This window comes from Ruditapes philippinarum, unplaced genomic scaffold, assembly GCF_026571515.1.
Source record: "Ruditapes philippinarum isolate M1 unplaced genomic scaffold, ASM2657151v2 ctg653_1_1_1_1, whole genome shotgun sequence".
NCBI classification, from domain to species: domain Eukaryota; kingdom Metazoa; phylum Mollusca; class Bivalvia; order Venerida; family Veneridae; genus Ruditapes; species Ruditapes philippinarum.
In genome coordinates this window covers 150,486-172,312 of record NW_026858620.1, presented here as the reverse complement: position 1 = coordinate 172,312, position 21,827 = coordinate 150,486, and the positions used below count along the sequence as shown (strand labels likewise).

Below are 21,827 nucleotides of genomic sequence, written 5' to 3'. Positions count from 1 at the left end.
TAGTTTTATGGCAATTATTTACATGTAGCTACTTACTTTTCAGACCTTGGGAAATACATAATTTCATTATTGAAACATGAATGATCCAATATTTCAAAATAATATCTTGTTGATAACATTGTCTTCTTATAAACTTGCAGTGATCTTCTTACTATTCTAAATAGTGTATTCAACAGGGTATAATCCATGTTGCTGTACTTCAAGATATACATATCCTGGTACATGTACACTGTACATGTAGGTGTCTGTCATAATCGTTGAACAGCATATTTTGATCATATTTTCCTAAGTCTAGTAGACAGATCATTGGGGATTATCCCCCCTCCAGACTGACACCTACATATTTGTCTACCCTTGATCTTGTTAATTAATTCCTCTATATGTACCTAGTTATCTAACTTTGTTTGTCAGTGATTAGGTAATGCAATGGCTGATCCCTGAGCTTAATGATACAGTATTATACGGAGTGATTATTATTATTTAACCTGTAAGAAATTTAAGTCAACCTTTTAAAATAAGGATATGTCCAAGTGTATCAAAATATCAAAGTGTCAGATATTGATTTTGCAAAAAAAAAAAAAAAAAAAAAAACCACCAAAAAAAACAGCTGAGTTTTAGACTAAAAATTAAATTAATAACTACTTTAGGCATAAGTCAGATTGTGTATTCATTTAGCATTTTGTTGTTCGCTAAAAAATTTCTATATTGTATTTTCTGATAACATAAAATTTGATGACAACTTTAGAATGGAGGACACAATAGCTACCTGAAGATATTTACCAGCATAAACTTTGTTGGCAAAAAAAGAGGACACAATACTTAGAAAACCACTTCAGTTCAAAGTCAAATAATATATTCATTACTAAGAATGCAGATTAACCTATCTTAAGATACTTTAAACTTGGAAGACTGTGAGTACTGAAAGTTGCAATAGGACAACAATGAAAATTGCTTAGATGAGCACCAACATATGAGGTCTAGGCAATATAGGGTCCATTCATCCTTTCACAAACAAACAAGTAGCTTCCGCTTTCAAGTATAAATTAATTTTGAAAACACAAAGTGATGAGAATTCACCTCCATGAAATATCCATAGAGTTTGATCGGCTAAAGGAAGAAATTTTGTACCAAAATGTATGGTAGGTCACTGATCAGCAGCCAATGATGTCTAGATTGTACAGAACTAAACTGTGATATGATAAGAAGTAAGGTAGCCCTGATAGCAGTTGTTATGCCAGGTAAGGGCTCGGCTTTTAAACTGTCGCTTACCCTCCCTAATTACCTTCGTTTCTGCTGACACAGCAGTTTTCATTACCTACATGGATATTTATAATTGTGCACATTTTATTTTCAGGTTGTCGGGATTTGGATGGTAATGCGGTCCTGTTGATATTTACAAGTAGTTCCTTGTGGAAGAATCAATTGTTCAACAGTACAGACCTTGCTCGACTCATCATGTATTACTACTCTGTACCAAGGTGTGAACTTAAAACAAAATAGTTGTTTTTGATAATTATACTTTTAATCTGTCACTATTTTCATGTAAAAAAGTTGTTTTGAAGAAAAAAACTACTAGGGGGTACCCGAGTTGAGTCGCATGCTATTTAATGGGATCATTGTAGCGCATTTTATGACAGATATTGTCATCAATCTGTTGCCACTAACCAGTCTAAGGGAAGCAATATGTATCTCTTATAATCCGAGAAATTAAGAATGGACGCTTGTTAAATTGACTGTCAAACAAAAGCTGGATTCTTTATTCAGCTTATTATGATTACAAATTAACCTTAAGTGAACTTGTTACTTCCTCTATATAAAACTATGTAATACTTTACACATCAAAGCTAGAAACATTTTTTTTGTAATGTGTATTGAATTGACAGAATGAAAGAGAAAATATCGATGGCTCAGCGCAATACTGGTCTAAGTGACATTTTTACCAAAAATCACCTTTTTACATATTTTGATAATGTAAGGTCAAATACACATTCTGTAAAAATTTTAGGGTAATTTATGCTTTTTTTGCCTTTTTTATTTACATTTAAAATAAAAGTCTATCTCAGGTAGTTCAATTTTGTCAGTGCAATATAGGTCTAACTTGAGTTGGTCTCTTATTACGATGTCTAATATATCAATTTTCCTCAAAAATGCTTGAGTTAGACCTTGAATGTTTCATTTCCAGGTAGAGAATAATATGCATATCCCATTGAAATGTGTTATAAAGAATGCGAGAATTCATGAAAACACTAGAAATTATTTGCCTTTGTATTATTCGCAAAATATTAGCCAATTACATATCATGTACAAGTAACTGTAAACGAAAAATCTTGAAAAAAATTAATAATAATTTAGTGTCACAATTAAACATTTATTTTGTCTTTGAAGTCATTACATCATACTCATACTGTATTATTAACATAAAGTGTAGTTGAAACTATCATTTTTGTACAATTTAGTAAAAGCCAGTGTATGTTTCTCATGCACACATTTAAAATGGAAAATAACACTAGTGGATTCATAACCTCTGATCCCCCTCTAAAAATTCCTTTTTTTATTAATTTGACCTTTGTTTAATCATATGCTGAGATTTCCTAATTCTTAATTTTACACTTTGTTCATATTTATATAAAGTGTTCTGCTTAAGATGGTGTAAGGGGGTAGACTGTACATTGTTTCACTGCCAAATCAAACTTGGCCTGTAACACAATGAACAATTTCAGGTTTGAGGGCGTTCTTGGGTTTTTACTTTTAAATTATGTATGTCTACTTCTGTATCACTCTCTTTAATCAAGTAAAGTTATTTAAGAAATAATATATCCCAAACTGTGATTTTATTGCTCATTAACATCACTGTTTGGAGTTTGGATGCGAGAAATTATATCACGACATTAACACGAACCTGATATTTAGCTAAATTGCCCCTGATTTGTTTCCGGTCTTATTGTCCGCGCGTCACATTTTTAGTGGTTACGTCACGTGTATAATGATAACGTCACACGTCTAAATATAGAACGTCAAACAGTGATTTTATAGCATAATAACACATACTTTCGGTTCTTCTATGTTCAATAGGGAAAATTGGGGGTCGTGTTAGAAATATAAACTTTACCCAATTAACACAAACAATACAATAACAACATAGTGTCAACATGTGCAAATCACACTCTTCACAATACTTATATTATTGATACAAATACTTATATTATTGATACAATATCTTTCTGTCTGATGTGATATGTGCAGAAAAAATTTAAAATATGCACACTTATATATCATAATGACCTTTACAGTACTTGTATTCTGATAATTTTTTACATCACACAGCTCCATTGAATTTTCGAGAGTGCAATTGTCAAAAACTCTTTGACTTATGTGGCAGAAACAGCTTTAAGTTGATAAAAATGTTTCATTTTAGATCTAAAAGCCATTAATTTTACCTATCAAATTTAATGAAATTAAAAATGTAATGACTATCATTTAATGAAATTAAAAATGTAATGACTATCAACTGCTTTTGGTATAGTATCAGTGTCAATGAGAAAATTCAAACATTTATCCATTCTAATTGTTTAGTGCTAATCTAAGGTGTGCAAATGGTGCTTTTCAGGTGTGCGCTTTTTCATATCTTAATGAGTAAGTGGTTGCAAGTGTTTAAAGAACATCTAACTTTACAAAAATGATTCTGAATTATATCATGTGCTAACAATACTTTGTTCTATGAATCCCTGATAGTGGGTTGTACTGCCCTACTTTTTTCTCTAAAATATGTTTGACAACCTCTTGTTATTTGGTCAAAATTTAGAGGTAAAATGACTTTGATATATAAAATGAAACACTTTTCTTAAGATATTATGCACAGTTTTCAAAAAAAAAAATCATGTCATAAAATTTGCACATTTCATGTTCAAAATACAATGTATACTCTAAACAGTTGAGAAAGTAAATACAAAATATGTAATAAAAGCATGGTCTAACAGCGGCTTTCATTTTTGAAAATATTTGATATTTATAAATGATTATATCATCAGAAAAGAGGACCACATACATTAAATTCATTAAGATTTAGCGCATAACAATAATATCGGAATCACAGCATTTAAGCACCAATGGTGGTAATGGTGTGCATTGAGAAAATAAAATGTTTCTTCTTTGTACAAATGTGAGTTATAGAAAATGTACATTAATCCCTGTTTTCAAACTTTGATGATATCATAATATATACCTGGATTGTCAGTCATCATTGTTCATGACTACTGTTCATAACACTATATGATTTTGTTTAGAATTCAAATTTATTGCACAGATAATCTGCAAAAGATCTTAAGTAAATCTGAATCTCAAACAAATTGAAAAAGAAGAATTATAGAAGTTTACTTTCATCTAAAGTCAGCTAGCATGATATATTAATAGAAAAATATTAAAGGATTTAGTCTTTGTAAAGTTCTTCTACAGACTTGCAAAATATTTTAAACAATGTTTAAATTAACAAAACAATTTTGTTCAAATTTATATCAGAATATATAACATAAAACAGGTCTAACTCAAATATTTGTACCACTTTTACCAAATTGCAAGAGGGAATTTGAGTCTAACTCAAGTTAGTCTTGTATTGCGCTCAGAATTTCAGCGCAATAAAGGTCTAACTCTAAAATACACAATTTGTAACACTTTAATAAAAAATTATATAAATGGCATTATTTTTTATTATAATTAATGTTAACATAGCAAAAAAATATTTTCTAATATAAGTATTTTTGAATAAAATCAGTTTTTTGTCTCTCCTGAACATTTTCAAAAATAGCAGTTAGACCAGTATTGCGCTGAGCCATCGATATGTGTCTTGGATAACAGACAAGTTTATTGATTTCCACCAGTTTATTTAATAAGTCTAATGTGGCATATATAAATGTATTTAAATATCTATGGTGATTTAATCAGCAGAGTTTTCTTTACATTTTTTTGAAGATATTGAATGGCAAGTTTGCTTGCCAGTATTTGATTCCAAAATTTTGGTTCACATTTCACAATTAGGGCATTAGATTTGCTCTGAGAATATTTAACATTTCTAGAACCTTTTTTGGTTCAACTTTTTGATGCCTGTTGTGTACAGAGAGATTTTATTTTTTCATTCAAACTCAAATGTTTTGAGAATATTAAAATTTAAAGACAGTGAAGGATATACAACAAAATGTTTGAATACAGCTATTTCCTGATGCAACATTATTATGCTACCAGTTTTTACAGTGTTCTTACTCATGCATTGTACAGAAATTATGATGCAACATTACCTGTTTGTTGAATGAACAATGATTTCTCATGCATTTTACAGAGAAACAGTTCGCTGTCGAGGTCTGACAATTGTGGCTGATATAAGAGGATCTACAGCATCCACCATCAACACTCTACTGGAATCACTGTATCTTTTTGAGGTAACACATCTATATATTTCAAAAACTTTTGGTGAAAATAACTGGCCTTATACCACTCAAAATAGATTTAGGTTAGCCTTAACATCCCCACTTAAGTTATAAGTTCAGACCATCCAAAGTGAAATGAACACTCATATTAAAAACTAGTATGAAATTCATTATTAATGACTGAGTATTATGTGAAAAAAATGGTCCTTTATTAAGACTTCTCCAACATTTAACAGTCTCTATCTACTTTACCATTGCACCAATAATATTGCTCAGCACAAGTTGAGTGTCTTCTTGTCGGTTAGTGCAGTGTTTCATGTTGGGAAGTTGTGTAGGTATTTGACATTAACCGAAAAGTGTGGTTCTTGATTGGTTAATTTCTCTTATTAATTTATAATAATAATAATAATGATTTTCAATAAAGTTGAAAACAACAAAATGTTATGACTTTGAGCAATGCTATCTCTTCATTTCAAATATGAATATTTTCCTTCGTTTTTGCTACTCTGTTTAAATATTTCTTTCAAAATCTTCATCCTTGAAAATATGACATAATTATCAAAAAAACAGTTATTGATACTTATTTGATTAATTTGGCGAGATCTATTTTAAGTAACAAGTTGATACTGATATTGTTTCAGCCTGATTATAGACAATTAACTCTGTTCTGTTGGAGTTTACCCAAATCATGTGGGCAAATTTAGTTATCTTACACCTAATTACAAAGTGCTTAGGGATTAATTTGTAACTTAAGTCCTAAAAGTTTATGTAATCCACTCTTTTGGAAAGAAGTCAAATTCATGGGCTATTTTAATGAATAAAGACTGGCCGATTAGATCAGAACGTAAACAAAGATCTTATCAGAATGATTAAAAGATATTATCGAAATTTAAGGTAAATTAATTTTTCATTTTCTGATTTTTTTATGGTTGTCTCGCTGCGTGCAATTGCAACCTAGCTTACATCATGGTGCCCTGATATAAATATTTTTACAAGATCGGTAAAAATCTATTTTTGTGATTTAGTTGGTGTTTTTTTTTGTTTTTAAAGGATTATTTGTCAACCTATAAGTTAACCAAATATTATTGAACTGGAGATATTGGACATACGTTCATGAAGATTTTATCAGTAAATGCTTCAATTATGCGAAATTGTTTGTTATACATTGATTTATAATTTACTGGATTTTGTTTTTAGAATTATTGTGCTTGAAATTATAAATTATTATTTATATTTGTGTTCTTTATAATAATTATAAAGAAATGGGATTTTATTGTTATTTATGTTATAATGCAGGGCTTTGCACAAGAGAAGGTAACTGTTTTGTATTTTACCTGCATTTTCATTTTTGCTTGTCTGGTAGTAAGGTTTGTTTGTTTTTTCATTGTTACAAATATTTTATGATCTTTTTTATTTTTTTCATTTTAATTTGCTATGGGGATTTCTTTTCATGCATTTTCTGATAATTTATGCAAAAGCTTTTTTATACATGGATTATGTAAAAGCTTCAATTCTTAATTCCTTTTATTTTGTCAAAAAAAATCCCATGTAAGCATTTTCTTGCCTCATGCTTATATTCCAGTGTATCTTATCATTTTTAAACACTTTTTCCTTTTTATGGCATTATTTTTTCTTCTCCTCAATCCTTCTCACATATGATTAATCAGTCAGATAAATTTATCATTATCTTATTTGCGAGTTAAATGACTAAATTAATTAGTCAGAATTTAATTCACTGTTCCATAAGATTATTTAGATAATCCAGATTAAGTATTAAATCATTGTTTGGCAGAAAGTGTTTATATCATCATTTATGCTATATGTCGCTAATTTTGCTTTGCGTGTTATGACTAGCGGAATTAACTGTAATAAAATTTATTATGAGAGAATAATAAATGTATCCAAGTAAGAGAGTGCAAGTCACTTTACAGTTTAGTAGAATATTAAAAGTGTGTAGTAACAGATTTCTTGCACGAAAAAAGCTAGATGTGTAAATCCACTATCACAATTTTAGCACATCTGACACTTGTGTTTGTTATTTTTAATATTTATTTAAGTTTTTTTTTTTTTCATAGATATTTTTTTCAGTATAGTTTTTGTAAAGATTCTCAGTTATTATAGACGTGTTTTACTCTATAAAAAGACTTCCAATTGAAAAGGAAAGCATTTAACCTATTAAAGAAGCTTCAGTAAAGGTGATTTATTATATTAATTGTGTATCTGAAATATGGGGAAACAAACTATTTTAGGGTGATTTATTAAGTTAATTGTGTATCAAATGTGGGGAAACAAACTATTTTAAAGGTGATTTATTAAGTTAATTGTGTATCTGAAATGTGGGGAAACAAACTATTTTAGGGTGATTATTATGTTAATTGTGTATCTAAATGTGGGGAAACAAACTATTTTAGGGTGATTATTATGTTAATTGTGTATCTGAAATGTGGGGAAACAAACTATATTTAAAGGTGATTTATTAAGTTAATTGCGTATCTGAAATTTGTATTTTTAAAGGTGATTTATTAAGTTAATTGTGTATCTGAAATATGGGGAAACAAATTATTTTTAGGGTGATAACTTGATAACACCATGATTGAACTTAGATGGTGATACTTATTCAAGTTATTGATATTCAAACTGTTGTTTTCAAGTTAGAATTTTCCTGTTTAACAATATTTTGAATACAATTACAGAGTCATTCGACATCATACTGTGACAGGACTGGTGTTTGATGATAATTTAAATTATGATGTAATGTTTACAGGTTAAATCTCAAAATTTTACAGAACAAACTTTGTACTTGCAGTTTTGCTTTAAAGACAAATGTTGATAATATGTCTCATAGCCTTTTGAGCGAAAATATTTAAGTTTGTATGAGAAAAAAAGTTTATTTTTTATGACAGGCATCTTTATTGTAAATTTTTAAAAAATTCTCTAACATATTTGGAAAATGTTGCTTTTAATTATTAATACTGCCATTGAAGTTAAAGAAAATGAAAAACAAGTCTTCAATTCACAATTGTGTTTATAACCAGTGAACTCTGCCACTTTAATTGTGGTTGGAGTAACATACAGTAACTGTTTATTCTTTTTAATTTTTGATTCAGACAGTTTATTTTGTAAACTTTTGATAATTGATTTATTTATATTTTGTAATAAAGAATCACTGTCCTCGGTTTATATATAATACTGCATACTCATACAGGGCACATATTACATGCAAACACTTGAGAATGGCTATATTTGTTATAAGACATGTTTGATAGTTGAAATAAATGATCTTATTTTATTAAATTTTTGTGAGTGGGAAGAGGGACCCTTCTAACATTAAGATGACAAGTTGTTTTTTATGTGACATTTAGAAGTGGGAGTTGTTAAAGGGAAGCTTTAGTAAAAGAAGATTTTTTTTTAATTTGCTGTATTATATATTATGATATTTACAAAACTTTTTATTTCTATATAAGTATAAGAATTTACCTCTTATACAAGAAATTAACTCATTTTTGTTTTCTATATTTGTTAAATGAATGGAATAATGTTTTGGTAAATGTGTAGCTTTTAACTCCTGACAAGCTATGTAATGTTAATGACAGAGGCTTTATACTGTAAGTTTCAAGTATTTTAAATAATTTTGAAGTTCCTAACTTTTTATTAATGAAATTTTGACCAAAGAGCAATGGTGTGCAAGAATGGTTCAATTGAATAACCACTTCACCCTTCACGAAAAATAAAAAGTAATAATAATAGTTAGGTGGAGGGTTAATAAACTAATAAATTAAATAAAAAGAGATCATCTTGATCTGTGAGAAGTACCAACATGTTTTTCCTAAAGGTAACTGACCTAAGTACATGTGAAATACAAGTAATTCATATGTATTTATACAGTTTGTCAAGATTATCAAATAAATCTCAGACCCTTATGCATAATAAGATAAGTTGAAATATAAGTATACCATTATGTCAGGGATTATATCTCTAGTGATTGTTTATTATCAACACTTTAGACATATTGATAGTGTGAAATTTTTGGGAAGTACCTATAATGATCATGCAATCTAATGTAGAGTGTACATTTGGGAAACACCTGTACTTGTAGTTGTCAGATCTGTTTGTATGTCAGTTTGTTTGTTAAAGAGATTGGGGGAAGGAAGGTGATTCTTGTTAATTGACATACAGGTGAGGTTACATGGTGAATGAGATTTTTGGTACAGATGGTGTGCACTGTTTAATCTAAACAGGAAATTACAAGCAATTCTGGTGAATGGACTTTTATAAATCAATGTGTTTCATGGGATTATACAGATGCATTTGATAAGCTGTTTTTGCATGGGAATTTTAATTGGTAATTGTTGTTAAGAGCTGGAAAAATAAATTAGATATAAAGAGACTTTATTAGTGAATTATAATTTATATTATAATTTATTGTGAAGTGTTTTATAAGAGACTATAATCGAGACAAATTTAGCATATTATTTTATTTATATACAGGCAGCCACTGGAAATTAAGCAATAAAATTGGATTTAAGTGTTTGATGTGAAAGTTTGTATATGGATTGTTTTACACATTATGAGAGCTTTTAATAATATAAAAGTAATAGATTTGTAATAAAACAACTTTTGTCTGTTAATTTGCTGTATATAACATAAAGTTCAAAAGAACAAAGATTATGTAACCTAGCTTATTATCCCATCTGAGAACATTTCAGAATTATTCAAAATTAACTATTAACATAGTTTATCGTTGCATTCTTGAACTTTATCATTGCAATCGTGAACTTAATTTAAATTTAAGATCTATTATTTCACCACCGTGTATGTCATTTGGTCAGTAAATGGTTGGTATGTAGGCATAGATATATACGTAGCTAACCTGTATGGAATGTTATTTTTCGATGATAACGTATGGGTCAGAGATTTATAGTGTTGTGACAAGTTTCCCATAATTAATTTCAAGAATACTGTGTAATAAAGATGATTTAATAGTTACAGTTAATGCATCATGGTTTTTATAGTGTGTCTAACAACTTTCTAAGATGATAGGTATGTTTGAGGTCACTGTCGTGGAAAAAACAAACTGACCAGTTAAGACACAGTACAAATATTATTGTCACATGTTCAGATTTTCGTTCTTTGAAGGACATTTGTGAACTTTTATCGTGAGTGGCGGCGTGTCTCGAAAAATAATGTGGATATTATGTATGAATATTATAGAATGTTACAAATTATGAACAGATAATTTTGTTGAAAAAAATAGTAGACAATAGTTATTGACAGTGTTTCTCTTTTACATCGGGGGAATATACCACATAGGAAATAGTTATTGACAGTGTTTCTCTTTTACTTTAGTGAATATTCCACATAGACAATAGTTATGGACAGTGTTTCTCTTTTACTTCAGGCAAATATTCCACATAGGTAATAGTTATTGACAGTGTTTCTCTTTTACTTCCGGGGAATATTCCACATAGACAATAGTTATGGACAGTGTTTCTCTTTTACTTCAGGCAAATATTCCACATAGGTAATAGTTATTGACAGTGTTTCTCTTTTACTTCCGGGGAATACTGTAACCCAACGAATATTCGCGACCAATTAATATTCGCTTTATTTGCGGATGGCCACGAAGCGCGAATATTTGTATTCGCGAATAAGTCCGCACGATTTCGCGAATAAATTGGAGAGAAATTTTTATTTTAGACACTGTTCATGCAAAGCTACTTGACCGGATATATTCGAATTTTACGGGCACCTGTAGGAAGTAATGAATTGTTATGAATATTGCCATAAAGCCATGAAACACAAACTAAGTTAACTACTACTATTTTATACTACTATTTTATAAATATCAAAAGAACTCTATGTCAATATAACAAACAAAATAAACATCCACATTTTAAACACTAGTAGGCCTATTGTCAATCACGTTCCGTACAGGGTACTACACGGAGCATGTGTCAGCTTTAAGTATCTTACACTTCTATAATATTAAAGTATAATTATGCCTACAAAGTACTCGCGCTTATTTTAGAAGTCCAGCTTTTTTCCAGCCGAGCTGGAAGAGCTCTGAATTGTCTTTTACAGAGTCAAAGGCATTCATTAGCCACTTTGCATGCTGTGGTTTGATGAGGGACAGGCGCAGATCGATGTTTATGTCTTTTATGTCTTTTTTACACAATTGTGCAGATACCTCATTTGCATACCAGCTAGTAAACTGCTTTTTCACATTTTCTTTGAGCTGCGCATTTCCTGATAAATCTAGGGGCTGTAATTCCCCAGTACATCCACCTGGTACGTATCGAATGCGAATACCAGCTTTGGTTAACTTATCAATAAAGGACTGAACTCTATGGGCAGCAAACACATCAAAAATCGCTAAAGCTGGTTGTTTTAAAGCAAGATCCAACCGATCCCTGGTTTCGCGAACATATGGGATGAGAATATTTTCTGCAAATCTAAGCATGGTGCTTTCGTTCGACCAATGATTTTCGGAATGCCATATGTCCCATCCTTCCGGAAACGTAACATCTGGGTGACAGACCTCTGTTTTCCCCTGGTACAAAAGTTGTGGAGGCAGTAGAATACCGCTTTTAGTACAGGTGAGAAGTGCAGTAATTTGCCTTTTGTCCTCAAGTCCAGTGACCTCGACCTGTTTGGACCCTATAAATAAATGTTTGAATAAATGGTTTGACAAAAGTGGGAAAATTATCGAGCATCACAAAAGGCTATTGTTTTTTGGATCCTATAAAATAATTGTTTGAGACAAAGGTGGTAAAAACCTATCGAGCATCACAAAAGGCTATTCGGTGTACATAATTACAAACAGTGAAGTACAAGATGGATTCATACTAGTATCGATTTTTACCTGTCAAACTTAACAGCCTGTGTAGCTCAATTGGTTAGATTGCGGACTTAAATAACATAATTTTCTCGGCGTGGGTTCGATCCCTGATTGGAGAAGATTTTTTTTTTTTAATTTCTTAAAGACTTTTCTAAATAATTAAACTGTTGGTACAAAATATAAATATTTTTTGAAAATAAGATGTTGAAATTAATTTACCTTGTTGTTCCATAGTCCAGTTACCACATGGTACTATGCTAATGTTGGTTTGATCGAAATTCAGTATTAGATCATCAGGGATGTTTGAATCCGACACAATCTTGTCAATACTGGAAACAAATTCTGACTTTTGCTCATCAAAGTCAAACGGCAGTTTTCTAGCTGCTTTCGTGCCCTTCCGGCGAACAAACCCATGCCTCCTTAGAAACGATTCTGCCCATGGGCGATCAAAATTTAAGGGTCCTCCATTTTCTCTCAATAAATGTTTAGATTTTTCCTGAACAATACCAGTTGCTCCAGCAAGAAGAATATGCTTATTAACAATAGATCCGGACTGTCTTAACTTTTTAATATAATCCAGAACATCGCTCTCATATTTCCCAAGGAGTGTCGGTCTTCCACGTTTACCAGCAGGCAATGTAACGACGTTTGTTTCAGTATTTTTTTTTAACAGTTTCCAGATATTGCTTTTTTATGTAACGCACCGTGCTCTCATTTATGGATCTCTCAAGAACTTTCGAAAAATGTCGCACCGCACTTGCATTTCCATGTTCACACGCATATTTGGCAATCTTTGCTCTCTGTTCACTATCATAATGTCCGTAACTTTCACGTTTACGCTTTACACCACTCTTTGGTGATAAAATTTCAAATACAGCTTCGTTTGCCGCTTTAGTCATTTTTTTCTTTTCTGGTGTGCTTTCCAGATCATGATCAGGCAAAAACGATGCCGAAACATCCCTGCATTCTGAGGGTTTATTTTTTATCAACCACCCTTTTAACGACATGTTAATGTTAATGTTAAGAAATGAAGACGAACGATGCGTACATGTACATATATAGAGAAAATGTTTTGCTGAATTGTGATCACAATTCACTTACCAATACAATATAAGGCTAGCGCATTGTTAATCCCATTTAAGACACCAATAATGACCTCAATTATTGAAAATTAATAGTCGGCTAATGGATTTTACGGCCCCATCGGACTTTCCAATCCGCGAATTTTTTTTTTTCGGAAATAAAGAAAACGCGGAAATTAATATTCGCGAATATGTCCGACCTCGGCAAAACGCGAAAATTTGTATTCGCGAATATAAATTGGTTTACAGTATTCCACATAGACAATAGTTATGGACAGTGTTTCTCTTTTATTTTTCAGGGCAATATTCCATATAGACAATAGTTATTTACAGTGTTTCTCTTTTACTTCAGGGCAATATTCCAGATAGACAATAGTTTTTGACAGTGTTTCTCTTTTACTTCAGGGGAATATTCCACATGGACCAGAGTTATTGACAGTGTTTCTCTTTTACTTCATGGGAATATTCCACATGGACAATAGTTATTGACAGTGTTTCTCTTTTACTTCTGGGGAATATTCCACATAGACAATAGTTATTGACAGTGTTTCTCTTTTACTTCAAAGGAATATTCCACATGGACAATAGTTATTTACAGTGTTTCTCTTTTACTTCAGGGCAATATTCCACAGGCTATCTCAGTAGTACATTTGTTAGCGGACAAACATACACAGTCATTGGTGCTGAAATCTCCTATATACGACGTCCACGCCTCATTCCAGGTATAAATTGTCATCATTTTTATATACATTGATTTTATGAATAGTTAAACTTTATGTGTCATAATTTAAGAAACATAACCTATGAGTGAGCATTGTTCTTAGTGTGAGCAGAGACATAGATATCTATGTCTCTGGTGTGAGATATAAGCTTTTACCTATTTAAAGACAAGATATTGTGCTATTCAGTAAGCTCAATTGGCTGAGCATTAGATTGTGAATAGGGCGATCCAGGTTTGATTCCTGGACGGTGCTTGTCAATTTTGCTTTGATTGATCAAGAAATCTTCTATGGTCATTCTCATTGTATCACTCTTCTGGTATGTACATAAGTAACTAGCTTTTCACAGTGTTAAGTGAAGGCAACTGGTGGGTTGCCAGGGTACGGTACAGTGGCTGAATTGTGCTCTGGTGAATTAAATGTGGCACGCTGCTGTGATCAAGAGGGAAAACTACAAATACTCAAGACTGGACATTTATTGTTTTTTGTTATCCAATACATAAATACTATTTCATAAAAACTATAGCAAACACTTTTTTTTAAGCAATTTCAAACTTTTATTTGAAAAATTTCAAACACAATAATATCAGATTTATTAAAAAAAAAATGCGTTTAAATCTTTAAAATGCCCCCTTTGTTTTTTCCCCATAATTGTATTATTACCCAATTAGTTGAGTTGACTTAAAAAACCATAATAAATTTATTTAATTTTCGGATGTCCTTGGCATTTCTAAATATGGAGCACATTAAAAAACCCCCAAAAAAAAAGTATAAAGAAAATTAAAAAAGATGTTGATTATACTTATTTTTCAACCGTAACACTGAAAGAATAGTGATAATTTCAAGGACAGTGGGATAATTTTTTATAAAAATTTTATAAATTTAAGACAATTCCCTCTTGTTACAGTTCCCCGTTGAAGTTTATTTCTTTTTTGGGGCAGGGGAAACTGATTGTATTGTTTCTTTCTTAGTTTTTTAATTAAAAAAGATAGGTTGTCAGTAAAAGTGGTTTAGCCTTAAATGATCTTTTTTCCAAGTGTCCAATATAATAAAAAAAAAATGGAAAGATTAAAAAATTTTACTGAAAGTTAACTCAAGCTTGAAGACCTTTCTTTCCTCCATTACAAACTCTTCACTTGAAGACCTTTCTTTCCTCCAATATAAATTCTTCAATTAAAAGAGTCATAAAGTTGAATTAATTTTTTTTTTTTTAGAGGTGGGGGGGGAGGGGTTGTATTGGGAATGGTAGAATAAACGAATCATTTTTTCATTTTTAGGATGAAAATTTTATTTAAAAACCCTTTTTAAGGTGTTAAAATTGTGGGAAGTTTTAATTAGATTTATTTAAAATTACCTAGTTTCATGAAAAATTTTTTTTATTTTTCTTAAAACTTGGTTTGTGTCAAAATCTAATGTATTTGTAATAGGATTTTAAAATTTCCAAAAGGAGTAAATTTCAATACAACCTTAAATTAAACTTGACTTAAGTGATTTATTTTATTTTGACAAAAAGTAGGGAGTTTATTTTTATTTGATGTCAAACTTTTCTACATAGTGTAATTTTAAAAAGGGGCAGTTACACCTGGACAAAATTTAAAATTTACAAACTGGCCCAATTTAAACTGTCTTTTTTATTGATAAAAGTTCCTTAAATTTTGCAGTTGTAAAATTATTTTTGCTCATTATAAAAAATGTAGGTTTAAAGTTTTTAGTAAATGAATGTTTTATTTGTCTAAAAACCCAAAAATTTTTAAAAAGATTTGTCCATTTACAATTGGGCAAAATTTTTTTATTTTTAGGGGAAAATTTTAAAATTTTTAAAGACTGAAAAACAAAAAAAAGGAAAACCCAAAGATCATAAGGCACAGAAAGTCTTTGACGATCTTTTGGTTTGCACTGGTTGTTTGGGTAGATTTAGTCACCATCAGCAGGCCAAGGGTTGAAAGGTTGATCAGTAATACATGCGTTTACCGTTATTTTTTCTTTGCTAAAAATAATACTTTTGAGGACTGGTGATAAACTTTCTTTAGAAAACTTACCTATTACTTTAAAACTTGATCAATTTATATTGTTCAGAAATACATAAATTATGTAAACCTGCTAGTTATTTGTATGATCTTTTGGAAGATACAGTAATTGTCAACATAATATATTTTATTTTGTGAAATTTTTCTTTAATTTATTGGCTTTTGTACATAGTTAAACAGAAATGATGTTGAAATGTTGAAAAATGCGTTATGAGTTGTTCTCTGTGGTGATCATAGTTGTTGTTTCTTTAATGAATGTCATATTTTGTTGTAGAATACTGTAATTCTTAAATGAATATCTAAATATTATCAATTATGTCTTTACAATTACAGATAGATCTATTACTGTCTAATAGTCTTCTCAGTTCATACATATCGGCTGACCAGTTGCCACCAGTACTGGAGGGCTCGTTCCAGTATAATCATGATGATTGGATACGTTTTCATATGGTACGTTAACATCTTACACATGTCGCAAATTTTGTTCTTAAAGCTTTTTGTGTTTAAATATTTGTCCAGGACTGGTATTAGTCTGTTAGATACCCCAACTTTGTTGACATACGGCTGCTTCCAGGCTTTACTACCATCATAACATATTTTGTTTTAGCTTGATTTTAATGAAGATTCAAGATGACTGTATAAGTGGATATTTCCGCGTGCTGAAAAGTTGGTGAATTTGAAAATCTACATATTTATATGTCGAGTCATGGTGGTTGTCTTAGTCCATCTAGTACCCAAAATTCTAGGTTGAGAGGCAGATATCATAACCTGACCAGGCCACCTCAATCTGCTCTTCAAGTTTAAATGGTAAAGAAAGACCTTTGCTGTTGCCCTGTGCATTATATTTGGTACTGACCTTCCTGTGCACATGGATTTAAATACATCTATATCTATAAATAAACACATCATATCAATGTAGTAAAATCAGAAACTTCAATGTGTCTATTGTCTATTTCATGAATGGATTGGATGGTATTAAATTTTTTGGTATGATTTAATGTGAATAATATTCAAATGTAGTGATTAAATAAGTATGCACCTCAAATGGAATGTATACTCGTAATGTTAACAAATGATATTTGCATACTGCACTTGTTTTAGAATGTCATATGCATGTAAAATACCATTTAGTTACATTAACATCAAATATCAGGCTTTATGCAGACAGTTTGAACAAATTTCGTCATGGAAAACGTATGTTGCAAGTCCATTGAATATTTAGATATTTGATAAAGTTCTAAATAATTTCATATTTGTGTTATTCTTTATCAGTCGAAAATGGAAGATTTATTGTATATGGTAATATTGTAACATTTGTTCTGGGGTAAATGTTATTTAATGATATACGTCACACAGTCTTATGTGTTCCATGTGATATCTTGAGTGTTCGAAGATTCATAAATTGAAGAACTTTATAAATTGTTCCAGGAATTATTTCAATCAAGGTTGTGTTTGAAACAGTGAATATGATAATAATGATTACTTATATTTGTTTTACAGAGATTAGATCCGTTTCTTGCCAGTTGTCGGTCTGTTGCCAGATATCTTGTCAACGTTATCCAAGAGTTATCCGTTGTCGATCAAGTGCCAGTGTCAGCTAAGGAGGCGTCACATCTCGTTGACCATCACGAGAATCTCATTAAAGCCACGTTTGAAGATCCTCGTGTTAAACGTCTGCAGAATGAGGGCGATGCCATGTTGCAGTCACTGAAGCGTGAGGAAGTAAATATCGGACATACAGACGATTATAGGTTAGTGTTTACAATGTATCAGTGGTAACTAACCATTTACCTTTCTTAATTCCATAACTGGACTTGTCCAGCTTTCATTTCTAGTACTTCAAACCACTTTTGCCCCTCACCGCTGTGGGTTTGAATCCCGCCAGGGACATTAGATTTTTTCATGTAAAGAAGCTATCAAGCTAGCTTACGGGACGTCAGTGGTTCTACTCAGATGCCTGTTCAAACCTGAAATTATGGACAGGAGAGCACCTAAGAACTTCTTCGAGCAGTAAGCTGGAATGTCGCCATATGTCCTTTACTGTGTTGGTGTGACGTAAAATCACATTTCTAGAATTGTCCATTGGATATGAGAATAAAAGTTGTCAGTCAACATTCTAGAGCCTAAATTGATATGCATACAATTTCTTATTAATGTGTCTTAAAAGTCTAAACCTGTGTCAAGTTCAATAAAAATTTCATTTCATAAAACAAGCAAATTGCAATAAAAAAGAATTGAAAAAGTACTCATTTTCACAGATTTCACAGTTTTTCTTAACTTGTGAATGAAAAATAGCAGTTTATATAAAAACGTTAACATAGAAGTCATTTAGTGCTAATTTCTGAGATACTCATTTAAACTTGATATAATACAATATCATGTACATGTTGGTATTCAAAGGTGTCTAACTTTAACTCTCAGGGTGAAGGTCTTTTTACAAATGAACTATTGATACTGTATACCATTGATTAACAATTCTGATATTCATTTCTTCTTCTAGTAAGTAATTTTCAGTTTTTTAGATTCTGCGGGGTGGGGGAGGATTGGGGTTTACATTATTTGTGTAAGACTCTTCATATTTAAATTTGGGAGGTAGAAAAAGTTGCTCTATGTATGCTGATGTCTTAGGCATTATAACTGTTTCAACATGAACATGAATTCATTTTTCAGATACTATTTTCTATCTCATTGCATGTAGGTTAAAAAAAATTAATAAAATTTAGCTCGGTCAGGCTGTTGTTGACCTATTATATTACATGTACTAGAAATAATTTGAAGTTTGACCAGCACAAAACTGGCAACAGCTTTTAATGTGAGATAAAATTTTATTTCAACAATATTGTCCGATGTTCAAAGTATCAGACCCTAGTTGATGAACACGCATAAGTGTATAAGACGAAAATGCATATTTAAAAAAAAAAAAAATGAAAATATTTGAGATTTTTTCTGGACTTTTTAAATCAAAATAGTTAGAAATGGAAAGGTCACAGTGAAAGAAGGTATACAGTCAGCAGATCTTAATACAATGTATTTGTTTAAAGACATTCTATTATAAATACGATTGACATCATCAAGATTATAATGCTTTCTAGGTACGGCATGGAGGATATCACACGTATATACCGTCATGTGCAGGACACAATTTCACGTCTAATGAGAATCTCCGACACACGGATCACCCGCCTAGAAAAATGTTACCAGTTGAAAGATTTTGATGAGGAGTGCAATAAGGTAGGGTTTATTTAAGTTTCTGTAACTCTTTGAATACAGGGCTCTGTTTGTGTGCATCTTATGTCGTAGGACTTAAGACAAACTATAGGACTAACTTAAGACTGTTGAACGAATTTAATTTGAAAACTGCATATGCCCGTAACAAAATTTAATATTTTATATTATATTGCATTTTCTAAGGGAGTTTAATGAAAAGTCATAATGATGTGATAAAAACAGTAAAGTTACTTCCCTTGTTATTTTGAGAGATTCCTTTTCTATTATCCATTCTTTTATTTGGCATTGCTTATCATATGAAAAATCAAATAACTTGAGAGGACTTTGACCCATATGAAACTATGAAGCAATTTATCGGAAATTAGTGAGGGATGTTTTAGCAAATGGCATCTTTCAGGATAATGATAAGCAAAATGGTTGTTTTCTGATTAGATCTTGTAAACTATTCCTGGAGTTTCTTTGTTTCGAGTCAAATCTTCAGAATATTTGGTTTTCTCCTAATGTAAGTACAGTAAACTTCGATGATGATAATATTCAGTGGACTGTAAAATACAATGTATTTATGTTGTTTTATCCGCATATTGTTATATCCAAGGTGGAACCAATTGTCTTGAATACCCCCTTTCCCCACCCTACCCCCCTTAAATGACTACCCCTCCCCCACCCCACTTTTAGAAATTGTCTATTGCTGTTTTCTATTTCACAATATTTTGAAATTTTACCAGTCTGTCATTAACTTTGTTTCACATTACATAATGCAGAAAAAAAAATAGTGCAGGGCTATTTTCTTAGTTTTTATATTTTAAGCAATTTATCGGAGAATTTTTAACTGTTGATCCAAGAAATAACTCTTTACATTGAGTATAACTTAAATGTAGTGCTAAAATAATATTTATGGGAGTAAAGTAAACATCAGAGTGTGATACTTGATGTTTTGCCTAAAGTATTTGCAACTGATCAGAAAATAAACACTGTAGAAGAAATCTAACATTCGGGTAAGATGGACTCAATGTTTTATTTGATTGACTGTTTTGGTTTTAGAAAAAGAATCCATAACTTGATTTAAAAAAACCTAAAGGAATTAAATTGAAACAAATATCAGTGTAGAAAAATTTGAATTTTACTTTCTTATTAGTTTGACTATTGGAAGATAGGGAGAGCTTTTGTATTCACCAAGACGTCAGCATCACATTTTGGTTAAGTTGTATGTGCAAGTTGGTATCTCTGAAACTACCAAAGTAAATAGGTTGAAACTTCACACATCTGAATTGAGAGCATAATAGGAGGTCACTGCCCAAGGTCCATAACTCTTAACATGGATTTAAACAGAATTATGGCCCTTTTTGATCTCAGAAATTATTCTACATTATCCAGGCTTTTGTTTTTCTATATTTTGGCATACTGTATTACCAAGGGCTCCTGTTTCTTTAAGAAAAAGGTTAAGTTTCTGTGTAACTTAGAATGCTATCTATTTTATAATGTTTGATGTGATCATAATAGACTGTGTGTGGGATCTTCCTGAAAATTATTATTATTGGTGAAATTAGGTCAAAGCAATAAAATGCATCCAAATATTATTATATACAGGAAAGATACAAAGAAAATTTTCTTCTGTTGGCTAATAATGTAATTAATAAATTAATTAATGTAGGAATACAGTGTACTTAGAAACTTAATCAAAAGTAATTATAGAATGTTTCTATAATCTGATTGGTCAATTTTGAAGGACCTTCTTTGAAATTGACTAATCAAAGAATTGGATTTCAAGATTTATTTCATTTACAGCAGTTTAAGAGTAAAATCTTCAAAATTTAAAAAGTACATTAATTATAAAAGACATAGTCTTATTATGATCATTTGGTTAATTTTATAATTATGTACCCATTGACTGAAGAGTTAATACAAGTATACATGATTCATTCTAGGAATATATTAAACAAACATAAAATTGTGTAAGATTATCTTTAGATCTTGAAACAGATTGAGGTAACATTTGCTGGGATGAGTCAATGAGTAAAAAAGCATTTATATAGAGATTTAAAGGGAGAAAGAGAAGGGGGGGGGTGTTTTGGGGGGGGGTGGAATATGAGAAGATAAATGAAAAATCTTGTACTTGTTCATCAGTATCACTTATCTAATCAGGGACATCATTACCTCAGATAAATATTAGTAAGTGAAACACTAGGTTCTTTGTAGCTCAGGTTAATTTCTGGCCTAATGATAGATGGAAGATCCTGCCAATTGATAATTTAATAGACCTTTACTGTAAACCTGGAAATATTTCCTGGGTCCTACATAAGACTGGTTGTGGAAAAATATCCTAGTACGATTTTGAAGACCAGTCTGTAGAATCAGAGTTTCTGATTTGTTTATACTTGGCAAACATTTAAAATTACGTTTCCTTTACAAATTGGTAATATAATTATTATGTCACTGCAAGGTTTTCTTTATTAACAGAATTGGAAATCCATATCATCGCTTGAAATGCTGTTAAAATTGGTTGTATTTTCAGCCAA

The 21,827-nt window shown here is 30.9% G+C and overlaps 1 protein-coding gene across 2 annotated transcripts in view; it reads left to right on the top strand.

The window, feature by feature from the left end:
* Positions 1 to 1,354: 1,354 nt before the first annotated feature.
* Positions 1,355 to 21,827, top strand: part of LOC132753733 (pleckstrin homology domain-containing family G member 4B-like) — a gene marked incomplete at its 5' end in the record, with an annotated part of 45,385 nt that continues 24,912 nt past the window's right edge. Inside the window, 7 exon segments of one of the 2 annotated variants that reach the window (XM_060744239.1) lie at positions 1,355 to 1,478; positions 5,330 to 5,429; positions 6,714 to 6,731; positions 13,955 to 14,059; positions 16,417 to 16,533; positions 17,584 to 17,834; positions 19,176 to 19,314. In XM_060744239.1, coding sequence (XP_060600222.1) covers positions 1,355 to 1,478; positions 5,330 to 5,429; positions 6,714 to 6,731; positions 13,955 to 14,059; positions 16,417 to 16,533; positions 17,584 to 17,834; positions 19,176 to 19,314 — 854 coding nt within the window. 2 annotated transcript variants of the gene reach the window in all.